Below are 19199 nucleotides of genomic sequence, written 5' to 3' on the forward strand. Positions count from 1 at the left end.
ACAGACAGACAGACAGACAGACAGACAGACAGACAGACAGACAGACAGACAGACAGACAGACAGACAGACAGTTTTATTAACTTGCTAACAAACTGACTTACAGTCAGTAAACTTTACTAATTCATGGTAACTGACATCAAGAAATTATTTTCCCTCCAGATCGTTTAATCTCCAGCCCCATTCAGCCAGCTGTGTCGAGAGTGAAGACTCCCCTACAGGAAGCAGAGCCGCTGCTTTCTGTGTCGACAGTGAAGACTCCCCTACAGGAAGCAGAGCCGCTGCTTTCTGTGTCGACAGTGAAGACTCCCCTACAGGAAGCAGAGCCGCTGCTTTCTGTGTCGACAGTGAAGACTCCCCTACAGGAAGCAGAGCCGCTGCTTTCTGTGTCGACAGTGAAGACTCCCCAATGGGAAGCGAAGCAGCTGCTTTCTGTGCGTACCGAGTTCGTCAAACGGGTGTCGGAGGCCGTGATCAAAGGTCTGCTGGACACACTGTTTCAAGAGGAGGTTCTCAACGATGAAGAGATGAACTCCATCAGAGCAGAGAAATACAAAGAAGAAAAAGCACGACAACTATTCGACATGGTGAGAAAGAAAGGGAACAAAGCATCTCTGATGATGATCACTGGACTTCATCAACTAGATCCCACCCTTCACCATGAACTGGGTTTGGACAAACCTTGATTTATCATTTATAGGAACATCCTAATGTTGTCTGATGACTAGAAATCAGAGGAATGGAAAATAATCGATTCTAAGACGCATAGCGATGCGGCCGTGCACAGTTCTGAATCCATGCAGTGATGTGACATAAGTTTCATGAAACACAGGAATGATGTTATAATCCAAAGTGCAGTGGACTCTGCATGGCAGGGGCGTCCTCCTCCCTGAGCCAAGCTTGCGCCTGACCGCATACCTGTTGTGTAGGATTGATGTTGGTAATCGAAGCACCGATGAGACACTGTGGGTTTTCAGATGAGCGGTGACACCGTTTGGGTCATCAGGTGGGCAGGCCCTCCTTCTTGGATGTTTCGCTTTCAAGCCCACGACACCTCCAGAGGGTTTAGCAGTGAATCCCAGCGTCCCAGGTTCACTCCCTACTAGATGTCACCGACTCATCTGAAGGCCCATGTGGGGTCCTTTTTCCTTATCCACAGCCACTGACTCCCCTTTTCAGCAGCCCTGGAGAGGTCCTTGACCGCCTGCCGGTGGGCCTTCCCTCGTACTCCCATCTCCCTGAGTAGCCTAGATGTTGAGGTAGCTACGAACCCTCTGCAACCTACTTCCACTGGGCAGACCTTCGCTTTCCAGCCTTGTTGTTGAGCATCTGCTGCGAGATCGGCGTACCTCAGCATCTTCCGCTCGTAGGCCTCCTCCACTGCACCCTCCCAGGGCACAGTGAGTTCGATGATGAAAACGAGCTTGAGCGAGGCTGACCACAGAACCAGGTCTGGCCGCAGGTTGGTGGATGCGATCTCAGCTGGGAAGCAGAGTTTTGTGTCCAGGTCTGCCAGCATCTTCCAGTCCCGTGCTCTGCCAAGCTGCCCAGTGTCTGGTTTTGCGGTGGTGCTGCTTGCTTTACCCTTGCCCTCCCGAACAAATGGTGTTGGCTGCCAACGGGATGACGGGGGAGGAAGGGAGTTCACGCTTGTCCGGCGACTTTCCAGCACTGCTGCAAGACACTTTAGCACCTGGTTGTGCCGCCAGGTGTAACGACCTTGGGTGAGGCTGGTCTTGCATCCCACTAAGATGTGCTTCAGTGTTGCTGGACTTGGACATAGGGGGCACGTGGGGTCTTCGCCATACCACTGGCTTAGGTTGGCAGGAGAAGGTAAGACGTCGTAGGCAGCCCTGATGGTGAAGCTCGCCCTGAATGCCTCCATCTCCCACAGATCTTTCCAGGAGATCTTCCTCTTCTCCACTCCTTCCCATGCCATCCACTGCCCTTGCTTTGCCTGCGCAACAGCCTTTGCGCGCCTTCCTGCTTCCTCTTCCTGACGTACCTCCTGGACCACCAGCTTGCGTCTCTGAGATGGGTTGGCCTTGCTCCAGGCCGGTGTACTGGCCCCAAGGCCGAGACCACTCCTCCCCTCTTGTACTCGGCCCACGATGTCCCTGTGTCTGAGTGCTGCCTTTGCCTGCTCAGTTGCAACCAATGGGGTCCACTTCCTTCCAGTGGCCAGGATGGGGGCAGCTTGGGCTACAAATGGATCGTTCGAATCCAGGAGCATCATCTCCAGTCTCACTTTGGCGCACTTGTACTCCTCTGCCAGACTGGAAATGGGTAGGTGTAACATCCCTTTTCCGTAGAGCCCAATGCTGCTGAGGCACCTGGGAAGGCCGAGCCACTTCCTTACATATGAGTTGACCAGTCTCTCCAGCTTTTCCACCTTTGAGAGCGGGACTTCATAGAGTGTTAGTGGCCACAGGAGACGAGGAAGTAGTCCGTACTGCATGCACCAGAGTTTCAGCTTGCCAGGAAGCAGGGTTTTATCGATGTTTTCCAGGCCGTTGGCTACCTCCTTCCTGAGCTGCTCTACTTGCTCTTTGTCTTTGAGGGAGGCGTCATACCAGCGACCTAGGCTTTTCACAGGCTTCTCGGTGACCGTTGGAATGGGTTCCTCGCCAATGTGGAAGCGGTGGTCTACCAGCTTCCCCTTGACAATGGAGATGCTTCTGGACTTGGACGGCTTGATCTTCATGCGAGCCAGCTCAATGTTTTCCTGGAGCTTTCCCAGTAGCCGTACAGTGCAAGCCTTGGTCATGGTGAGTGTTGTAAGGTCGTCCATGTAGGCTCTAATTGGCGGCAGCCTCAGCCCAGGTTTTATTCGCTGTCCTCCAACCACCCATCGAGAGGCCCTGATGATGACCTCCATGGCCAGGGTGAAGGCTAGTGGGGAGATGGTGCAGCCGGCCATGATTCCCACTTCCAGATGCTGCCATGATGTGGTAAACTCTGTTGTTGTCACACAGAGCTGGACATCCTGGAAGTAGGCCTTGACAAGTGATGTGAGAGCTGGTGGAACCCTGAAGTAGTTGAAGGCTGTCCACAGGAGGTTGTGAGGAACTGAGCCAAAAGCGTTGGCGAGATCCAGGAACACCACGTGGAGGTCTGTTTTCTCCCTCTTGGCGACCTGGATCTGATGCCAGATCACACTGGCGTGTTCCACACACCCTGAGAAGCCTGAGATACCTGCTTTCTGGATTGACGTGTCAATCAGGTTGTTTCTCTGTAGGTATCCTGCCAGTCTGTGCGCGACCACACTGAAGAAGATTTTTCCCTCGACATTTAGAAGGCTGATCTGGCGGAACTGGCCGATTTCTGAGGAGTCCTTTTCCTTGGGGATCAGGATCCCTCCGGCTCTCCGCCAGGATGTTGGTATCTCCTTCTTCTGCCACACAACTTTCATCAGCTTCCAGAGGAATCGCAGGACATCCGGTGCATTTTTGTAGAGCCTGTATGGAACTCCGTTGGGACCTGGAGCTGATGCGGCCCTTGCTCTGTGCACGGTTTTGTCTACTTCGCTCCATCTGGGTGGACTAATATCTAGTTCGTGCTCTGGTGGATTAACTGGTGGCATGTCAGATGGGAGTGAAACCTCTTCCTGGTGTCGGTCATCTGTGCAGGACTTTTTCAGATGTTCTTCCAGAGTGGCCTTTGACACTGAGAGACTTCCGCTCTTCTCTTTTGTGAAGAGACTCTTCACAAATTTGAAAGGATCTTTGTAGAAGCGTGTTCTTGTATGCTCCTTCCTTCTGCGCTTCTTCAGGAGGTTTTCAGCCCTCCTCAGTGTTGCAAGCCTGCTCTGAATCTCTTCCTGCAGCACGTTTATTCCTTCCTTCTCCTCCTCTGTGGCCTTCCTCCATTGCTTCTTCAGCTGCCTTCTCTCCTTGACAAGTCGGTCTATTTCTGTCTGCCTTCTGGACTTGGTGGGAATTGACGGAGTAGATTGTTTGCTTTCGGCCACTCCAAACCGCTCCGCTCCATAGGCATAGATTAGGTTGCCCATTCTCTCCAACTTCTTCATGGTGGTCCCTTTGATCCCTTCTAGGATGTTGCAGAGATCAGTGTTAACCTCCTTCCACAGCGTCTTGTCGCAGGACTTTGGCCACTTTACTAATGGCCTTCGCCCCTGGATCTTCTCCTCTGCCGGTGGTCGTGATGTATTGGATTCAGGTTGTTCTCCTGTGCCTTCCTCCTCCTCCTCTGGGGCAGGGGTGTTGATGTCCTGCAGACTGTGGTGTGTGTCCTGCTGCTGAACTTCAGTCGACTGACTCGACCTGCTTCTCAAAAAGTAGCTGTCGATGCGACTTCCCTGTTGACCCTTCTTTAGGCACCCTTTCTTGCCCTGGTGTATCTTCAGGCCATGGGTGGAGGTAACCTTTGTCCAGCCACATATGCAGTTCTGGAGCGTGTGTCCTGCTTTAGCTGTCAAAGCCTCGGGTATACTGGTCTTCAATCTCGTGGTCTTTTCCGTTCCTGTGTTCGTTATACTGGTCATCAATCTCGTAGTCTTTTCCGTTCCTGTGTTCGTTACCGGGTTGTCTGCCGACGAGCCATCTTCCGCCCCCGCTCTCGCAGGCTCAAGGGGTGTTTTCTTCTTAGAACTTTTCGTAGCCAATTTTGGGTGGGACTCATACACTACTCGTGCTGAACCCCGCCGCCACGGGTAGCTAGCCCATGGCGGCCCCGTTGGGGTCTATTCCCTCCTGCCAGCTGTCTCTCCATGCCGTCGCAAGGTCTTCCCCTTGTCGCCAGCTGCGCTTTCACAGCAGTCACTGGTTCGCCAGATGATCAGTTTCATGAAACACAGGAATGATGTTATAATCCAAAGTGCAGTGGACTCTGCATGGCAGGGGCGTCCTCCTCCCTGAGCCAAGCTTGCGCCTGACCGCATACCTGTTGTGTAGGATTGATGTTGGTAATCGAAGCACCGATGAGACACTGTGGGTTTTCAGATGAGCGGTGACACCGTTTGGGTCATCAGGTGGGCAGGCCCTCCTTCTTGGATGTTTCGCTTTCAAGCCCACGACACCTCCAGAGGGTTTAGCAGTGAATCCCAGCGTCCCAGGTTCACTCCCTACTAGATGTCACCGACTCATCTGAAGGCCCATGTGGGGTCCTTTTTCCTTATCCACAGCCACTGACTCCCCTTTTCAGCAGCCCTGGAGAGGTCCTTGACCGCCTGCCGGTGGGCCTTCCCTCGTACTCCCATCTCCCTGAGTAGCCTAGATGTTGAGGTAGCTACGAACCCTCTGCAACCTACTTCCACTGGGCAGACCTTCGCTTTCCAGCCTTGTTGTTGAGCATCTGCTGCGAGATCGGCGTACCTCAGCATCTTCCGCTCGTAGGCCTCCTCCACTGCACCCTCCCAGGGCACAGTGAGTTCGATGATGAAAACGAGCTTGAGCGAGGCTGACCACAGAACCAGGTCTGGCCGCAGGTTGGTGGATGCGATCTCAGCTGGGAAGCAGAGTTTTGTGTCCAGGTCTGCCAGCATCTTCCAGTCCCGTGCTCTGCCAAGCTGCCCAGTGTCTGGTTTTGCGGTGGTGCTGCTTGCTTTACCCTTGCCCTCCCGAACAAATGGTGTTGGCTGCCAACGGGATGACGGGGGAGGAAGGGAGTTCACGCTTGTCCGGCGACTTTCCAGCACTGCTGCAAGACACTTTAGCACCTGGTTGTGCCGCCAGGTGTAACGACCTTGGGTGAGGCTGGTCTTGCATCCCACTAAGATGTGCTTCAGTGTTGCTGGACTTGGACATAGGGGGCACGTGGGGTCTTCGCCATACCACTGGCTTAGGTTGGCAGGAGAAGGTAAGACGTTGTAGGCAGCCCTGATGGTGAAGCTCGCCCTGAATGCCTCCATCTCCCACAGATCTTTCCAGGAGATCTTCCTCTTCTCCACTCCTTCCCATGCCATCCACTGCCCTTGCTTTGCCTGCGCAACAGCCTTTGCGCGCCTTCCTGCTTCCTCTTCCTGACGTACCTCCTGGACCACCAGCTTGCGTCGTAATAGATTATAGTCTGTTAACGTTTATTGGTGATTTGTTTTATTACTTTTGGAAGGAAACGTCACATTCTACTGTGTGTGATACTTTGTTAGCTACATGCTAACGCTACCGATGTTCTGCTCCCTCAGAGGGACTGAGGCTTCAGAGACATGAAGTCATAAAGTCATAAAAAGTCGGCCAGTGTTTTCAAAGCCGACATTGTATTCATCTGTGATTTACAATGCCTTTCTGAACGCTCACAACAGTACGCTGCAATGCGTTGTTGTGAGAAGGTCTGCTATGGAAAGGCAACAGGCTCACTTCACATCTCATGGCCCTCAAAGGCAGCGGGTCCATTTGGTTACATTTGTACTCTCAGACGCATTAAATTAACATTGAGGTTTTTACTGTGTTGGCCTACTCTGAAGTGCCCTTGTCTTACTCAAGCTGTGAATGAAAACACAAGCAACGTTGTAAAGATGTAATTTACTGCAGATGGATTTATGTTTTGTTTTTGTTGGTTGAGGTTGCATGGATTTACAATTCTATATTCTTTATTATTTTTATTAATGTACGTTTTGTAATAATAATCAAAATCTACAAAGTAACTAGTAACTACAGTTTTCAAATAAATGTAGTTGAGTAAAAGTATACTATCTGCCTCATAACTACATGACATCACCGTGTGAATCAGCCTCTGAGCCACAAATCCTCAACAATGACAACAAACATGTTGTTTATGTTTCCTCTATGACATAGAGGAAACATAAAAACAACATGTTTGTTACATAGACTCTATGTTTATGTTTCCTCTATAGAGGATTTTGTAACCCTTATTTTTTTTCACCCGGTGCCAATTATCTAAGTGATCCTGGGCGCTACACTACACGACGGACGGATGGACACTCTCTCTCTCTCTCTCTCTCTCTCACTCTCTCTCTCTCTCTCTCTCTCTCTCTCTCTCTCTCTCTCTCTCTCTCTCTCTCTCTCTCTCTCTCTCTCTCTCTCTCTCTCTCTCTCTCTCTCTCACTCTCTCTCTCTCTCTCTCTCTCTCAGTACTAGAGGTCCTGGTAGGACATAAAACCATCAGTACTAGAGGTCCTGGTAGGACATAAAACCATCAGTACTAGAGGTCCTGGTAGGACATAAAACCATCAGTACTAGAGGTCCTGGTAGGACATAAAACCATCAGTACTAGAGGTCCTGGTAGGACATAAAACCATCAGTACTAGAGGTCCTGGTAGGAGATAAAACCATCAGTACTAGAGGTCCTGGTAGGACATAAAACCATCAGTACTAGAGGTCCTGGTAGGAGATAAAAAGCTGTAGTAGTATTGTTACGAACAACTCGAGCGTGTGTGCGTGCGTGCGTGTGTGCGTGCGTGCGTGCGTGTGTGTTTTCCAACTCATAAAATATCTGTTTAAATAAAGTTCAGACAGTTATTATATCATTAACTAACCTTTAAAAAGTCAAACATCTCTTCATGCTGCTCTTGGCTGGTAGTTTAAGTTACATATCTATCACATGCATTTCTCCACAGTAAACATAAGGTCTCCTTCTTAATATTTCTACAACCACCTTTTCACTGCCTGTGAAAAGCTATTTTGACAGACTTCGTCATCTTGCTAAACTAATGGCCTAAGTCATTTTTTTTTAAAATATATATTTTTGCCTAAATCAGCTCCTCATGACACTGACCACCTCTGGTAAAATCACCCATCTACTAATTGAAAAGGATCATGCTGTTCACTCCTCTTTGAGTATAATGGCCTAACATTTAGTATAACGGTCGGACCTTTTAGACAAAAGTATTATAAATCACCGTAACTGTGTTGTTTTACATTCTTTTGCCTAATACAAATTTCAATCAAGCAATCAAATCAACTCCCTAGTGTGAAAATAGGCCTTTTTTTTGGCTAAGTCATTTGTTTTGTGACTTAGGCCAAAAGAATTGGCAAAGGATTTTGACTTAGGCAAAAATCATTTGGCCTAAATCAGATTTAATCCTATTTAAATCTCTTATGTTTCATAACTGACAGACAGTGTTATTTCTATCTAAATAGTCATAATTTGTTATAAACATTTTGGGTGAAATGATTAAGAAATATCATATAGTTTTGTTTTGGATCAGTTTTTTATTTTTCCTGAAAAACTTTTAAAAAATGACTTAGGCCATTAGTTTAGCAAGGCGACAACTTGCTTCTATGGTGTCTCACTGCTGTAGATGTATACGATAATACTTTATTGTCAGTTCACACTGAAATTTGTCTTGCGACCCAGCAGCCATGTATGCAACAATAAACAGTTCACACATTTGACATGACACAAGAAAAACAAACACAATACAAAATACATACATAAAGACATACAAAGACAAGAGCAATGTCCACCTCTCAGCCTACCCTTGGCCTATAAATCCTGATTAAGCCTCATAAACGAGGCAAGTCAGGCTGTGTCTTAATGCTGTGTCTTAATGCTGTGTCTTAATGCTGTGTCTTCACAGAATGCAGGAGATATCACAGCCAAGGTAAAAGGTATACATTATGTCACAGGCTCAGAACGTCCACAAGGTGGAGCTGTAGGCTAGCATAAACCCGTAACTCAACTGTTGACCTTCAATCAGTAAGTAATCATCAAATACAACAACAAATAGAGCTCATAAGCAGAGACACTTCAGTAATAGCCGGATCAGAACTCATCAGCAATAACATCAGAACGACCAATCACTTTTTAGTTTTACAATCTCTCCATTTCCTTTTCTTTTTTTTCTCTCTCGTACAATCTCCACAGTCCATACGTGTGTGTGTGTGTGTGTGTGTGTGTGTGTGTGTGTGTGTGTGTGTGTGTGTGTGTGTGTGTGTGTGTGTGTGTGTGTGTGTGTGTGTGTGTGTGTGTGTGTGTGTGTGTGTGTGTGTGTGTGTGTGTGTAACTATCATCCATCAAAACACAATGAAACATCTTTATGTTTCTTGTTGTAAAAAGAATCCATATTGTAGTTTATCATTATATTATTATATTATTGATAAAAACAGCAGAAATATGAACGCAGCCAGACTCTCTCAGCCATGAGATCAAATATTGACAGATGAATTATATGGATGTAGAAACAATATCTCTGATATGGATTACATTTGTATTTGTTTAGAAGCGTCAGTGTTTTAATGAACTACAAATATTATCAACCACAGCCGAGAATTATTAGAAAGCATTGATCTGTCATTCTGTGTAATAACTATAAAACTAGATATAATGTACATATCTTCACCATGCCAGATGGCCTACCCTAGTAATAACTATAAAACTAGATATAATATGCATATCTTCACCATGCCAGGTGGCCTACCCTAGTAATAACTATAAAACTAGATATAATGTACATATCTTCACCATGCCAGGTGGCCTACCCTAGTAATAACTATAAAACTAGATATAATGTACATATCTTCACCATGCCAGGTGGCCTACCCTAGTAATAACTATAAAACTAGATATAATGTACATATCTTCACCATGCCAGGTGGCCTACCCTAGTAATAACTATAAAACTAGATATAATGTGCATATCTTCACCATGCCAGGTGGCCTACCCTAGTAATAACTATAAAACTAGATATAATGTGCATATCTTCACCATGCCAGGTGGCCTACCCTAGTAATAACTATAAAACTAGATATAATGTGCATATCTTCACCATGCCAGATGGCCTACCCTAGTAATAACTATAAAACTAGATATCATGTGCATATCTTCACCATGCCAGGTGGCCTACCCAGGGCTGTTTTATGTCAGTCATCTATGCCCACATATTAAACATATGACTCCATATATGGGCATAGTTTCCTGCAACCTTACACACACACACACACACACACACACACACACACACACACACACACACACACACACACACACACACACACACACACTCGCTCTTTGTGTGTAAATTATTGGGGTAATTACCATCATTGTGTGTGTGTGTGTGTGTGTGTGTGTGTGTGCGTGTGCTTATCTGTCTGTCTGTCTGTCTGTCTGCTTGCTCAGGGGATAAATTGATATATATAAGTTATATTGCAGGCGCGCGGGAAGTACTTAATAGCCAGGGGGGCTGAGAGCTGTGTTCCGTCAGCGTCGGGGGGAATCCGCTTGACGCATGCACGCGCTCGCAGCGCGCGTGCATGCGTCCCGTTCGCGCGCGCGATTCTTTCGGTTTCGGGTCGAAAAATGTGCGGGTTTGGGTGGGTTTTGGCACTTTTTTTCCTTTACTTTATTTCGGTTTTAGGGTTAGGGTCAGGGTTTACAGGTTTACCTCCAGCATACATAGGGTATTTTATTGCCTTGTACCGACATGTTAAGGCACTTTTGGAATGTGGTTCAAAAGTAATCAACTAACTATACTATTATTATACTATTAAATAACTGGTCAGACTTTGGCCTAATTGTCAAATAATATAAGAAAGAGGCAAGCGTTGTGAAAATAGCAGATCTACAAGCTCACAGCGCTCACAGTGCCTCGCGTTGCGAGGCGCTGTTAGCTTATTATTACCAACACACACAGCTACAAGCGTTCTGTCTCTACAGTGACATTAAACATTTTATAATAAGTTATTATAAAATGATTTGATGATGAAACTAAAAAGGCATTTTAATATAAAAATAAATAAATATGATTATTATTATTTAAAGTAAAATAGAACACACAGTGTTTCGTATCAAATGTAAAATGTAATTAAAATTATAATTAAATACAAATAATAAAATAATAAATTAAACACATTTGTGTTTCATATCAAGTTAAACATGAACTATTTATTTTCTAAATGAATACAAATAATTACTCAATAAATTAAACACATGTGTGTTTTATATCAAAATAAATCAAAAGGTTTATATAAGAAAGGGCAAATCTATCTAAACAAAAGGCAAAAAGATACCCTATGTTCAAAGTAACAGTCACGCTCACTCACACATAGAGGGATCCTATTGGCCGACAGCACCGGGACTGACAAGGTTCGAGACCATGTGACGGAGTCCGATTGGCCCGTGGCCGCTGTCCATCAGGCCGGGGGCCCCGCCCAGCAGCAGCTCGTGCAGACAGTCTATGGTGCAGACCTTGTGTCAGTGTTGCCATGTCTGCTTATTATAAGCCGTTTTGGGCCTGTTCTCCCTGTATACGTGAGGCTGTGCGAAAATAGCAGATCTACGTTGTGAGCTTGTAGATCTGCTACTTTCAAAAATATTTTTAAAATTGATATATATATCTTTATAATAAAAAAGAAAAAGAAAATATGGAACATTAAAAAATATAAATTACAAATGAAAATATGTTTTGTAAAAAATATAAAATACAAAATAGATATCACAGGTGTAGATGTTACACAATATATAAATATATATATTGGTATTTCTGTGCACCTTTTAAAAATGTATAAATATGAATTCATGTTATTTATTTATTTTACACATGAGGGGGCCAAATACATACAGTATATATTCCTACATTCATTAATTACATTTAAGGACAGAATATTCCTACACAATGCTACAAAACCTGTGATATAATCCAGTCAATGAATGCACTGTTTTATTACTAGCAGGCTTGACCACTGCAATGCTCTCCTGTCTGGTCTCCCCAAAAAAAGCAGTCAGTCTGTTGCAGCTCGTTCAGAACACAGCTGCACGTGTGCTGACAAAGACCAGACGGAGAGACACACATTACACCTATTTTAAAATCCCTCCACTGGCTGCCTGTTAGTTTTACAATTGATTTTAAGGTCCTTTTATTGGTTGTTAAATCATTACATGGAGGTGCTCCGGCCTACCTGTCTGAAATGATTTCCTGGTATGTTCCCATGCAGAACCCTTAGGTCCTCTGGCACCGGTCTCCTAGATCAGTGGTTCTCAAACTTTTTCTTGTCAAGGACCCCCAAATTGACACTTATTAGCTCGTGGACCCCCATTTGAAAAGATAAGCCATGGACCCCCATAAGAGAAGATTTTTACGGCTCTATAGCAGCGATTCTCAACCATTTTAATTTCAAGGACCCCCCAGTTTGACATGCTTTAGGGCTACGGACCCCCATTTAATGGCATTTATACCTCTGGGACCCCAATTCATTTTGTAAAATCAATGTTAATTTAACTCTGAGAGTGTACAAATGGAACCAAATGGACCCGTTAGGGTCCATTTGGTTCCATTTGTACACTCTCAGAGTTACAGACCCATAAGGGTCCATTTGGTTCCATTTGTACACTCTCAGAGTTACATACCCATAAGGGTCCATTTGGTTCCATTTGTACACTCTCAGAGTTACAGACCCATAAGGGCCCATTTGGTTCCATTTGTACACTCTCAGAGTTACAGACCCATAAGGGCCCATTTGGTTCCATTTGTACACTCTCAGAGTTACAGACCCATAAGGGCCCATTTGGTTCCATTTGTACACTCTCAGAGTTACAGACCCATAAGGGTCCATTTGGTTCCTATCCATCATTTAGCTGGGGACCCCCTGGAACCCCCTCAAGTACCCCTGGGGGTCCCCGGACCCCACTTTGAGAACCAACGTCCTAGATGTTCCGGAGGCTAGCTCAAAAAGGCATGGGGAAGCAGCTTTTTGCTACTATGGTCCTAGCCTCTGGAACAGCCTGCCGGAGGCCCTGAGGGTCACCGAATCAGTCGACATTTTTAAAAGAAATCTTAAGACACACCTGTTTAGTATTGCTTTTACCTAGGTGTCCTATGTGTACACATATATATCTGTTATGCTTTGCCTTACTATTATTATTGTTTATTAATTTCTTGTTTTTCCTAGTCTTATTCTAAATGTTTTCTTTTTCCTTTTTTTTTTGCTGTTTTCCTCCGGGGTTTTTTCATCTTTATTTTTAAACCTATTCTGTGAAGCACATTGAACTGCACTTGATGTATGAAACGTGCTATATAAATACACTTTGATTGATTGATTGATATGCATTTGATGTATTGCATAATTATTGTATATTATTGGGAGCCTCAGTGAACTAGGATCACAGGTAGTCTTATCCTTAGATCAATACTACGTAAATGTATTTGATCGATCTATACATTATTTTGTTTTATCTCTATGAGAGTTTTAGCTCCACCCCCCCAGATTTTCCTGAAATGTCGCCAGTAAAGCCTGTATTTCTCCAAACATGTACAAATGCTAAATATAATGTGCTTTACCCGCTTGTCCCAAATGTTACATAGGTTTACGAAGTATTTGTGGAATGTATTAGTACATATTTTACGATTGAGAAGTGTTTTAATCCCGTCTGTGGCCGATTCTGATGGATCGTTCCCTATGGGTGGTAGTCAGGGGGCGCATCCGGTGAAAGCTAGAATTACACTCAATATAAACAGTAAGTAAACGAGGTAGGTAAATGGCATTCGGCCACAGCCGGGATTAAAACACTTCTTTATAGAATAATATGGACTAATACATTTGCACAAACACAGCGGACACTTAGTTAACATTTGGGAAAAGCGAGTAAGCATCTTATATTTAGCATTTGTACATGTTTGGAGAAATACAAGGGCTGACAGTTCAAGGCAATATGGGGGGGGGGGGGGGGGGGGGGAACTGGGGACCCCCCAAAATAATTATATTTGAACTGGGGACCCCCAAAAAAATCGTATTTGAACTGGGAACCCCCAAAATAATCAAATTTATAGCATTCGGAGATGGTGGAATATGAGTTACTTAACAGCTGCACCAAGCCCTCATTACACATGTTCAGAGATTAAACACTGATTATTGTATTTATTTATTTGTAACTCTCATAAAGTCAGACATTGGTACATGTTGTTAAACCCGCAGGTCGACTCTGGTTTGATTCCACGGTATGTGTCGTCCTCCAGTGGACAAAATGAACATAGCATGAGGACAGACTATGTCATGTCATGAATTTAGATTTTAGATAAGATTAGATAAGATTTTATTTGGTCTGTAAGGCAGTTATATACATACACTCTTCTTTTCACTCTCTTTTTTCCCCCATCAATAATAATTACAATAATAGTAGTAATAGTAATAAATAATAAATAATAATGATGGTAATACACAGACCAAAAGGTGTAGGCTGAAGCCTAAGCTTAGCCTACATACAATACAATACAATACTGCAATCTCGGAACGCAGAGACAACTGAAAAGGAAAAACAGCGATCTCTGCTGTTCGTTCCTCCTCAGTGCAGAATCTGTTCTTGAGAGATTATGAATACTGTTGTATGTGTGGACAGACAGTAGGTCTTAAAGATCACATTTAATAACAGAGTGGACAGTAGGTCTTAAAGATCACATTTAATAACAGAGTGGACAGTAGGTCTTAAAGATCACATTTAATAACAGTGGACAGTAGGTCTTAAAGATCACATTTAATAACAGAGTGGACAGTAGGTCTTAAAGATCACATTTAATAACAGAGTGGACAGTAGGTCTTAAAGATCACATTTAATAACAGAGTGGACAGTAGGTCTTAAAGATCACATTTAATAACAGAGTGGACAGTAGGTCTTAAAGATCACATCTTCACTATTCTAAAAGACAGACTGACAGACTCTCTCTCTCTCTCTCTCTCTCTCTCTCTCTCTCTCTCTCTCTCTCTCTCTCTCTAAGCCCCGCCCACTCAGCTGTAAAGTCAGGAAGAGACGCGCCTTGTTTTTGTTTTTTGTTACTTTATAACCCAGTATTGTTTTTAAACTTATAGAAACACTTTTATTACTAAGTATGAACTTTAAAACAGGACTTTAGTAACCAGTGAACTTTACATTGAACAACCAACTGTAAACTACACTCTGCAACCTGGTAAGAATATAATGTTTATAATAAAACTGTATGTTAGCTCTGCTCCATAGCGTTAGAAGGAGTTCTCCTAAACGCTACTATGTTACTTTACATTCTGTCTCCTCACACCGCGGTAGAGCAGCCTCTAGTCTTTAGTCAAAATAAAATATACACTTTAGCTATTCACCAAAACAAAGAGTGTTTTATGGAGCTGAGAGTCTACTGTACTTAGTGGCAACACTGTGAACCCTCCACCTCACGTCTAAAACACACTTTATGACCAGAAAATACATTATTTCACCGGAAGGAAAACATGTTTTTGGTTACTCCACTGCGCCCTCTATTGATCTGGTCAATGGTATTTTCCTATTGAGATTCTTCCCTCCGGTGAAACATTTTATTTTCTGGTCATAAAGTGTGTTTTAGACGTGAGGTGGAGGGTTCAGAGTGTTCCCACTAAGTACAGTAGACTCTCAGCTCCATTAAAAAAACTCTTTGTTTTGGTGAATAGCTAGTGAATAGCTAGTGAGTGTGTTAATATAGAGGTCCTCTACATCATTAAACAGACAGTATATGTAATGTGTCTCTGTAGTGAGTGTGTTAATATAGAGGTCCTCTACATCATTAAACAGACAGTATATGTAATGTGTCTCTGTAGTGAGTGTAAATATAGTGGTCCTCTACATCATTAAACAGACAGTATATGTAATGTGTCTCTGTAGTGAGTGTAAATATAGTGGTCCTCTGCATCATCAGAGTTGCATCACCCCTGTGCTAAGCTAAGCTTTGACCGTTCACTAAGGCTAAATGTCAGTATGTAAGCTACTGGCAGGGCTGCATTCTAGTGTTTTCACACGTCGGTCAGGGACTAGTAGGGAACCACAGCACCTGTGACAAAAGTCTGCAGGTGTTTTATTTAATATATCTTAATTTGACCCAAAGACCAAGGCGATATGATTTTTCAAAGATCTAGACTCCTATCCACTTCCTTGTTAACTTAAAACTTAAAAATTCTGTATCTCGGCTCCTGAGTACTTTTGTTTTTTCAATGAAAAATCTCTGGCAGACAACTGCAAAAAATCATAAATAATTCTGGCAGATTAATGTCATTTTGGACGGGAAAGGATTTGATTACTTTTTAGACTCTGTTGTAAAGTCACTGGGTGTGTGAGGGCTCAACCTCTGCCAAGATGACACACACACACACACACACACACACACACACACACACACACACACACACACACACACACACACACACACATTTTAACCATTTATTTATGTCCACACAAAGGAGAGTATACAAGGACACAAATATTAAAGGTGCAGTGAGATTACATCACAAAATCATGGAATACGTCTTCATGATACAATAAGCATGTCACTCAGTTTCTCTATGGGTATAAGTATAACAGCGTCTCCGCCATATGTGGCGGCTGCCAATTATAGCAGAACTTTGCCAACCTTTTTGCCTCCTTTTTGGGCATCCCAAGTTGTTGGAAGTTAACCCTCTAACAACCAGTCTGTGGGTATATTGTCCTAGGCTGCCAAATATAAAAACAAATAGTCTGCACCTATAGCACAGCTCTGAGATGGTATGTAGAAGTGGTTGGTATTTAATGACCTTGGTCATAAAGGCCTCCTCTAGGCTAGGGTCAAAGGTGCAGGCTATCTCTAATACAAACACCTCTCTGAAATGAACAGGAAATGTTTGTACATTCTCACTGAGGGTGCATGATTTTTTGATATGTCCTTTGAGATGAGTTCCACTATTCTATCGTGGCGTGCAATGTACATCTCTTTGTACGCATAACAGCCATTCAAGATGTGTGACAGTGTTTCAGTGATCTGTTCTGTGGTGTGGTGCAGACAATGAGGAGCTTGACTGGTGGGAAACCATATGGAAAGGTTGAGTCTGGTGGGAAGGACTTGTAGTCTGGCTTTTATAGTGAATGTGATGATGTCCTCATTGAGTGCAGTGTTCTTAAGGAATGAGTGTGAGACAGAGTGATCAGCATAGGGAAGACAGGCGAGTTTCCCTTGGAGTTTTAGTCCAGTCCAGTGTTGTTGTTGTTGATGTTGGTGTAGATCCATGAGGACTCGTCTGGCACCTGTAGCTGTTAGCAGGTGACTGTGACCAGCATAGGTGACTGTTGCCCTGCCCTGGGTGAGGGGGTCAGTTGTAATGTCCTCTGAGACCCTCACAGTCTCTGAGTCAGACCGCACCCACTCTAACGACACTCCAGTGCGGACACAGAGGTCGTTCAGGTCTGGCCAGTCCGACCACCAGACACCAAAACCAGCGGAACGGGTGTCGAGTTTTCCGCTGGGTTTCCTCCTGAATCCGAGGAAATGGGGCTCTGACTCCCTGGCCAGTGGGACCTTACGCCTCCTGAGGTCCAGGAACAGGGAGGATCGAGCCAGCTCCCTGATATCCTTGTCATTGTTATTCAGCATTTTCAGAAGATGTGAAATCCGCATGCTGGTGTAAATCCATTCCACGTTTGGCAGCCCCAATCCTCCCTCCCACTGTGGAGGAAAGATAATGTCGCGTGTACTGTGTGAATTGAGTTCAAACCATTTTCGCACCAGGCTCACAGTTTTGTTGTTCATCTCATACAGTACCTTTTGTTTGATGTGGACATTGGAGAACAGGTGTTTGGAACTTGGTACTTTGGAAAGCGCCACCTGTCTGACAGCTTCCAGCTTCATGGACAGGGGCAGTGGACATCTGTCAACCAGGTCCAGCCTAGCTGTATACTCAGACAGGATGTTGTCAACTTGCTCTTGCCATTCACCTGCGATGTTAATTTTATGTCCTAGGTAATTGTATGTCTCGTGAAGGGAGTACACACGTATAGGTTCCGATGCTATTGTAAACACTGGGGGTGTATCTGTTCTCGAGTGATACCACCTGTTCCCGCCACTTCTCCTCTCATACAAAACGGCACATTTCGTGTTTTTAACCTCTAGGCCTGACCATTCTAGAAACGTATCTGTCCTGGCGAGCATGGTCTTAATGGTGCTCTTCTCTAGAGGCTAATGAAATGTCATCTGCATAGCCCTGTACAGGGTTGGGGGAGATTACACCATGGGGGGCACATTCACACATCCACTTTATCCATTGGTTAGTGGCAATTATGAAATTTACTGCGCTCCATGGGCAGCCAGTCTTAATGCCTATCTGTAGAGGTGTTGGTTGTGTTAGTTGTTTTCCACAAATTACTTGAATAAAGGAGTCTCTGTAAACATCTTTCACTATGTCAATAAATAGTTGGGGTAGCTGTATTTCCTCCAAAGATCTAATCATGACATTGTGAGTTAATGTTCCAAAGGCATCCCTGAAATCAAGAAACACTGAATACAGTTTGCAGGACTCATGTTTAAAGTCATCTATCCCTGTTTTAAGGCAGAAAACATGTTCATTCATACCCTGCCTGTTGATATAGGCCTTCTGCTTGGTGGACAAGATGTCAGCATCCACCAACCAGGGGAGGACTCTGGCGAGTATGCACTTCATGTAGATGGTAGGCAGGAGAGATATGTCTCTCCATGTTGTTAAATCCTCAGGGATATTGTCTTTCTTGGGGATGCGGTGGATTAAAGCTCCCTTCCATGTGTCTGGTACTCTTTTATTCTCCAAACAGACATTAAAGATGGATGTTAAGATCTGGCATGACTGCGTGGCTTTAAGGGTCTCGTATGTCACCCCATCTATACCGCTGGCTTTATTGTTAGGAAGGCCATGTAAAACACAGCCTGTACCTCCTCAACATTAAAGTGCTCTGTGTTAGGGAAGAATGTTGGTTCAGGTGGTGGCACATCTCTGTGCCAAGGTGGGGGTGGGAGCTCTTCATTATGCCTTTGATTTTTACACTTATTGTCATAATAGGATTGTATGACTGCAGTGTAGCTGGGGCAGTGGGGGGGGGTCGGGGAGCTCGCTGTTATTTAGTTAGTCACACACACACACACACACACACACACGCACACACACACACACACACACACACACACACACACACACACACACACACACACACACACACACACACACACACACACACACACACACACACACACACACACACACACACACACACACACACACCAGGGGTTGACACTAAGGTCTCAGAGGCACTTACCTGTTGGGCAAGTACAGGTTTTGCCCACTTGCCCGAAAAGTAAATTGTCCATTATAAAAATGATAGGTAATTGTTTTTAGCGGCGCTAGCCGCTCTATACCTTTAGGTATAGAGCGGATATTAGCCCTCTATACCTGGCTTTTGCGTCAACGTTCTGATTGGTCAGGCTCGCCAACGTTCTGATTGGTCAGGCTCGCCAACGTTCTGATTGGTCAGGTCCGTCAACGTTCTGATTGGTCAGGCTCGCCAACGTTCTGATTGGTC

General features: G+C 44.5%; 3 protein-coding genes across 3 annotated transcripts in view; 2 read left to right on the forward strand and 1 right to left on the reverse strand.

Annotated features, from left to right (window-relative positions):
• LOC311063947 (uncharacterized protein) overlaps nt 1–6475 on the forward strand; it is a gene marked incomplete at its 5' end in the record, with an annotated part of 54733 nt that extends 48258 nt beyond the window's left edge. Inside the window, 2 exons of the mRNA XM_084083577.1 lie at nt 161–814; nt 6025–6475. Coding sequence (XP_083939703.1) covers nt 161–684 — 524 coding nt within the window. The 3' untranslated portion in view covers nt 685–814; nt 6025–6475. The remainder of the gene's footprint in view (nt 1–160; nt 815–6024) is intronic.
• The window catches only part of LOC311063420 (gap junction alpha-1 protein-like), a 604483-nt gene that overhangs the window by 143463 nt on the left and 441821 nt on the right, over nt 1–19199 (reverse strand). The gene's annotated exons all lie outside the window — the stretch shown is intronic.
• The window catches only part of LOC311063805 (uncharacterized protein), a 196618-nt gene that overhangs the window by 72516 nt on the left and 104903 nt on the right, over nt 1–19199 (forward strand). The gene's annotated exons all lie outside the window — the stretch shown is intronic.

The sequence above is a fragment of the Gymnoscopelus microlampas genome (assembly GCF_963454915.1).
Source record: "Gymnoscopelus microlampas genome assembly, chromosome: 16".
Classification (NCBI taxonomy): Eukaryota; Metazoa; Chordata; class Actinopteri; order Myctophiformes; family Myctophidae; genus Gymnoscopelus; species Gymnoscopelus microlampas.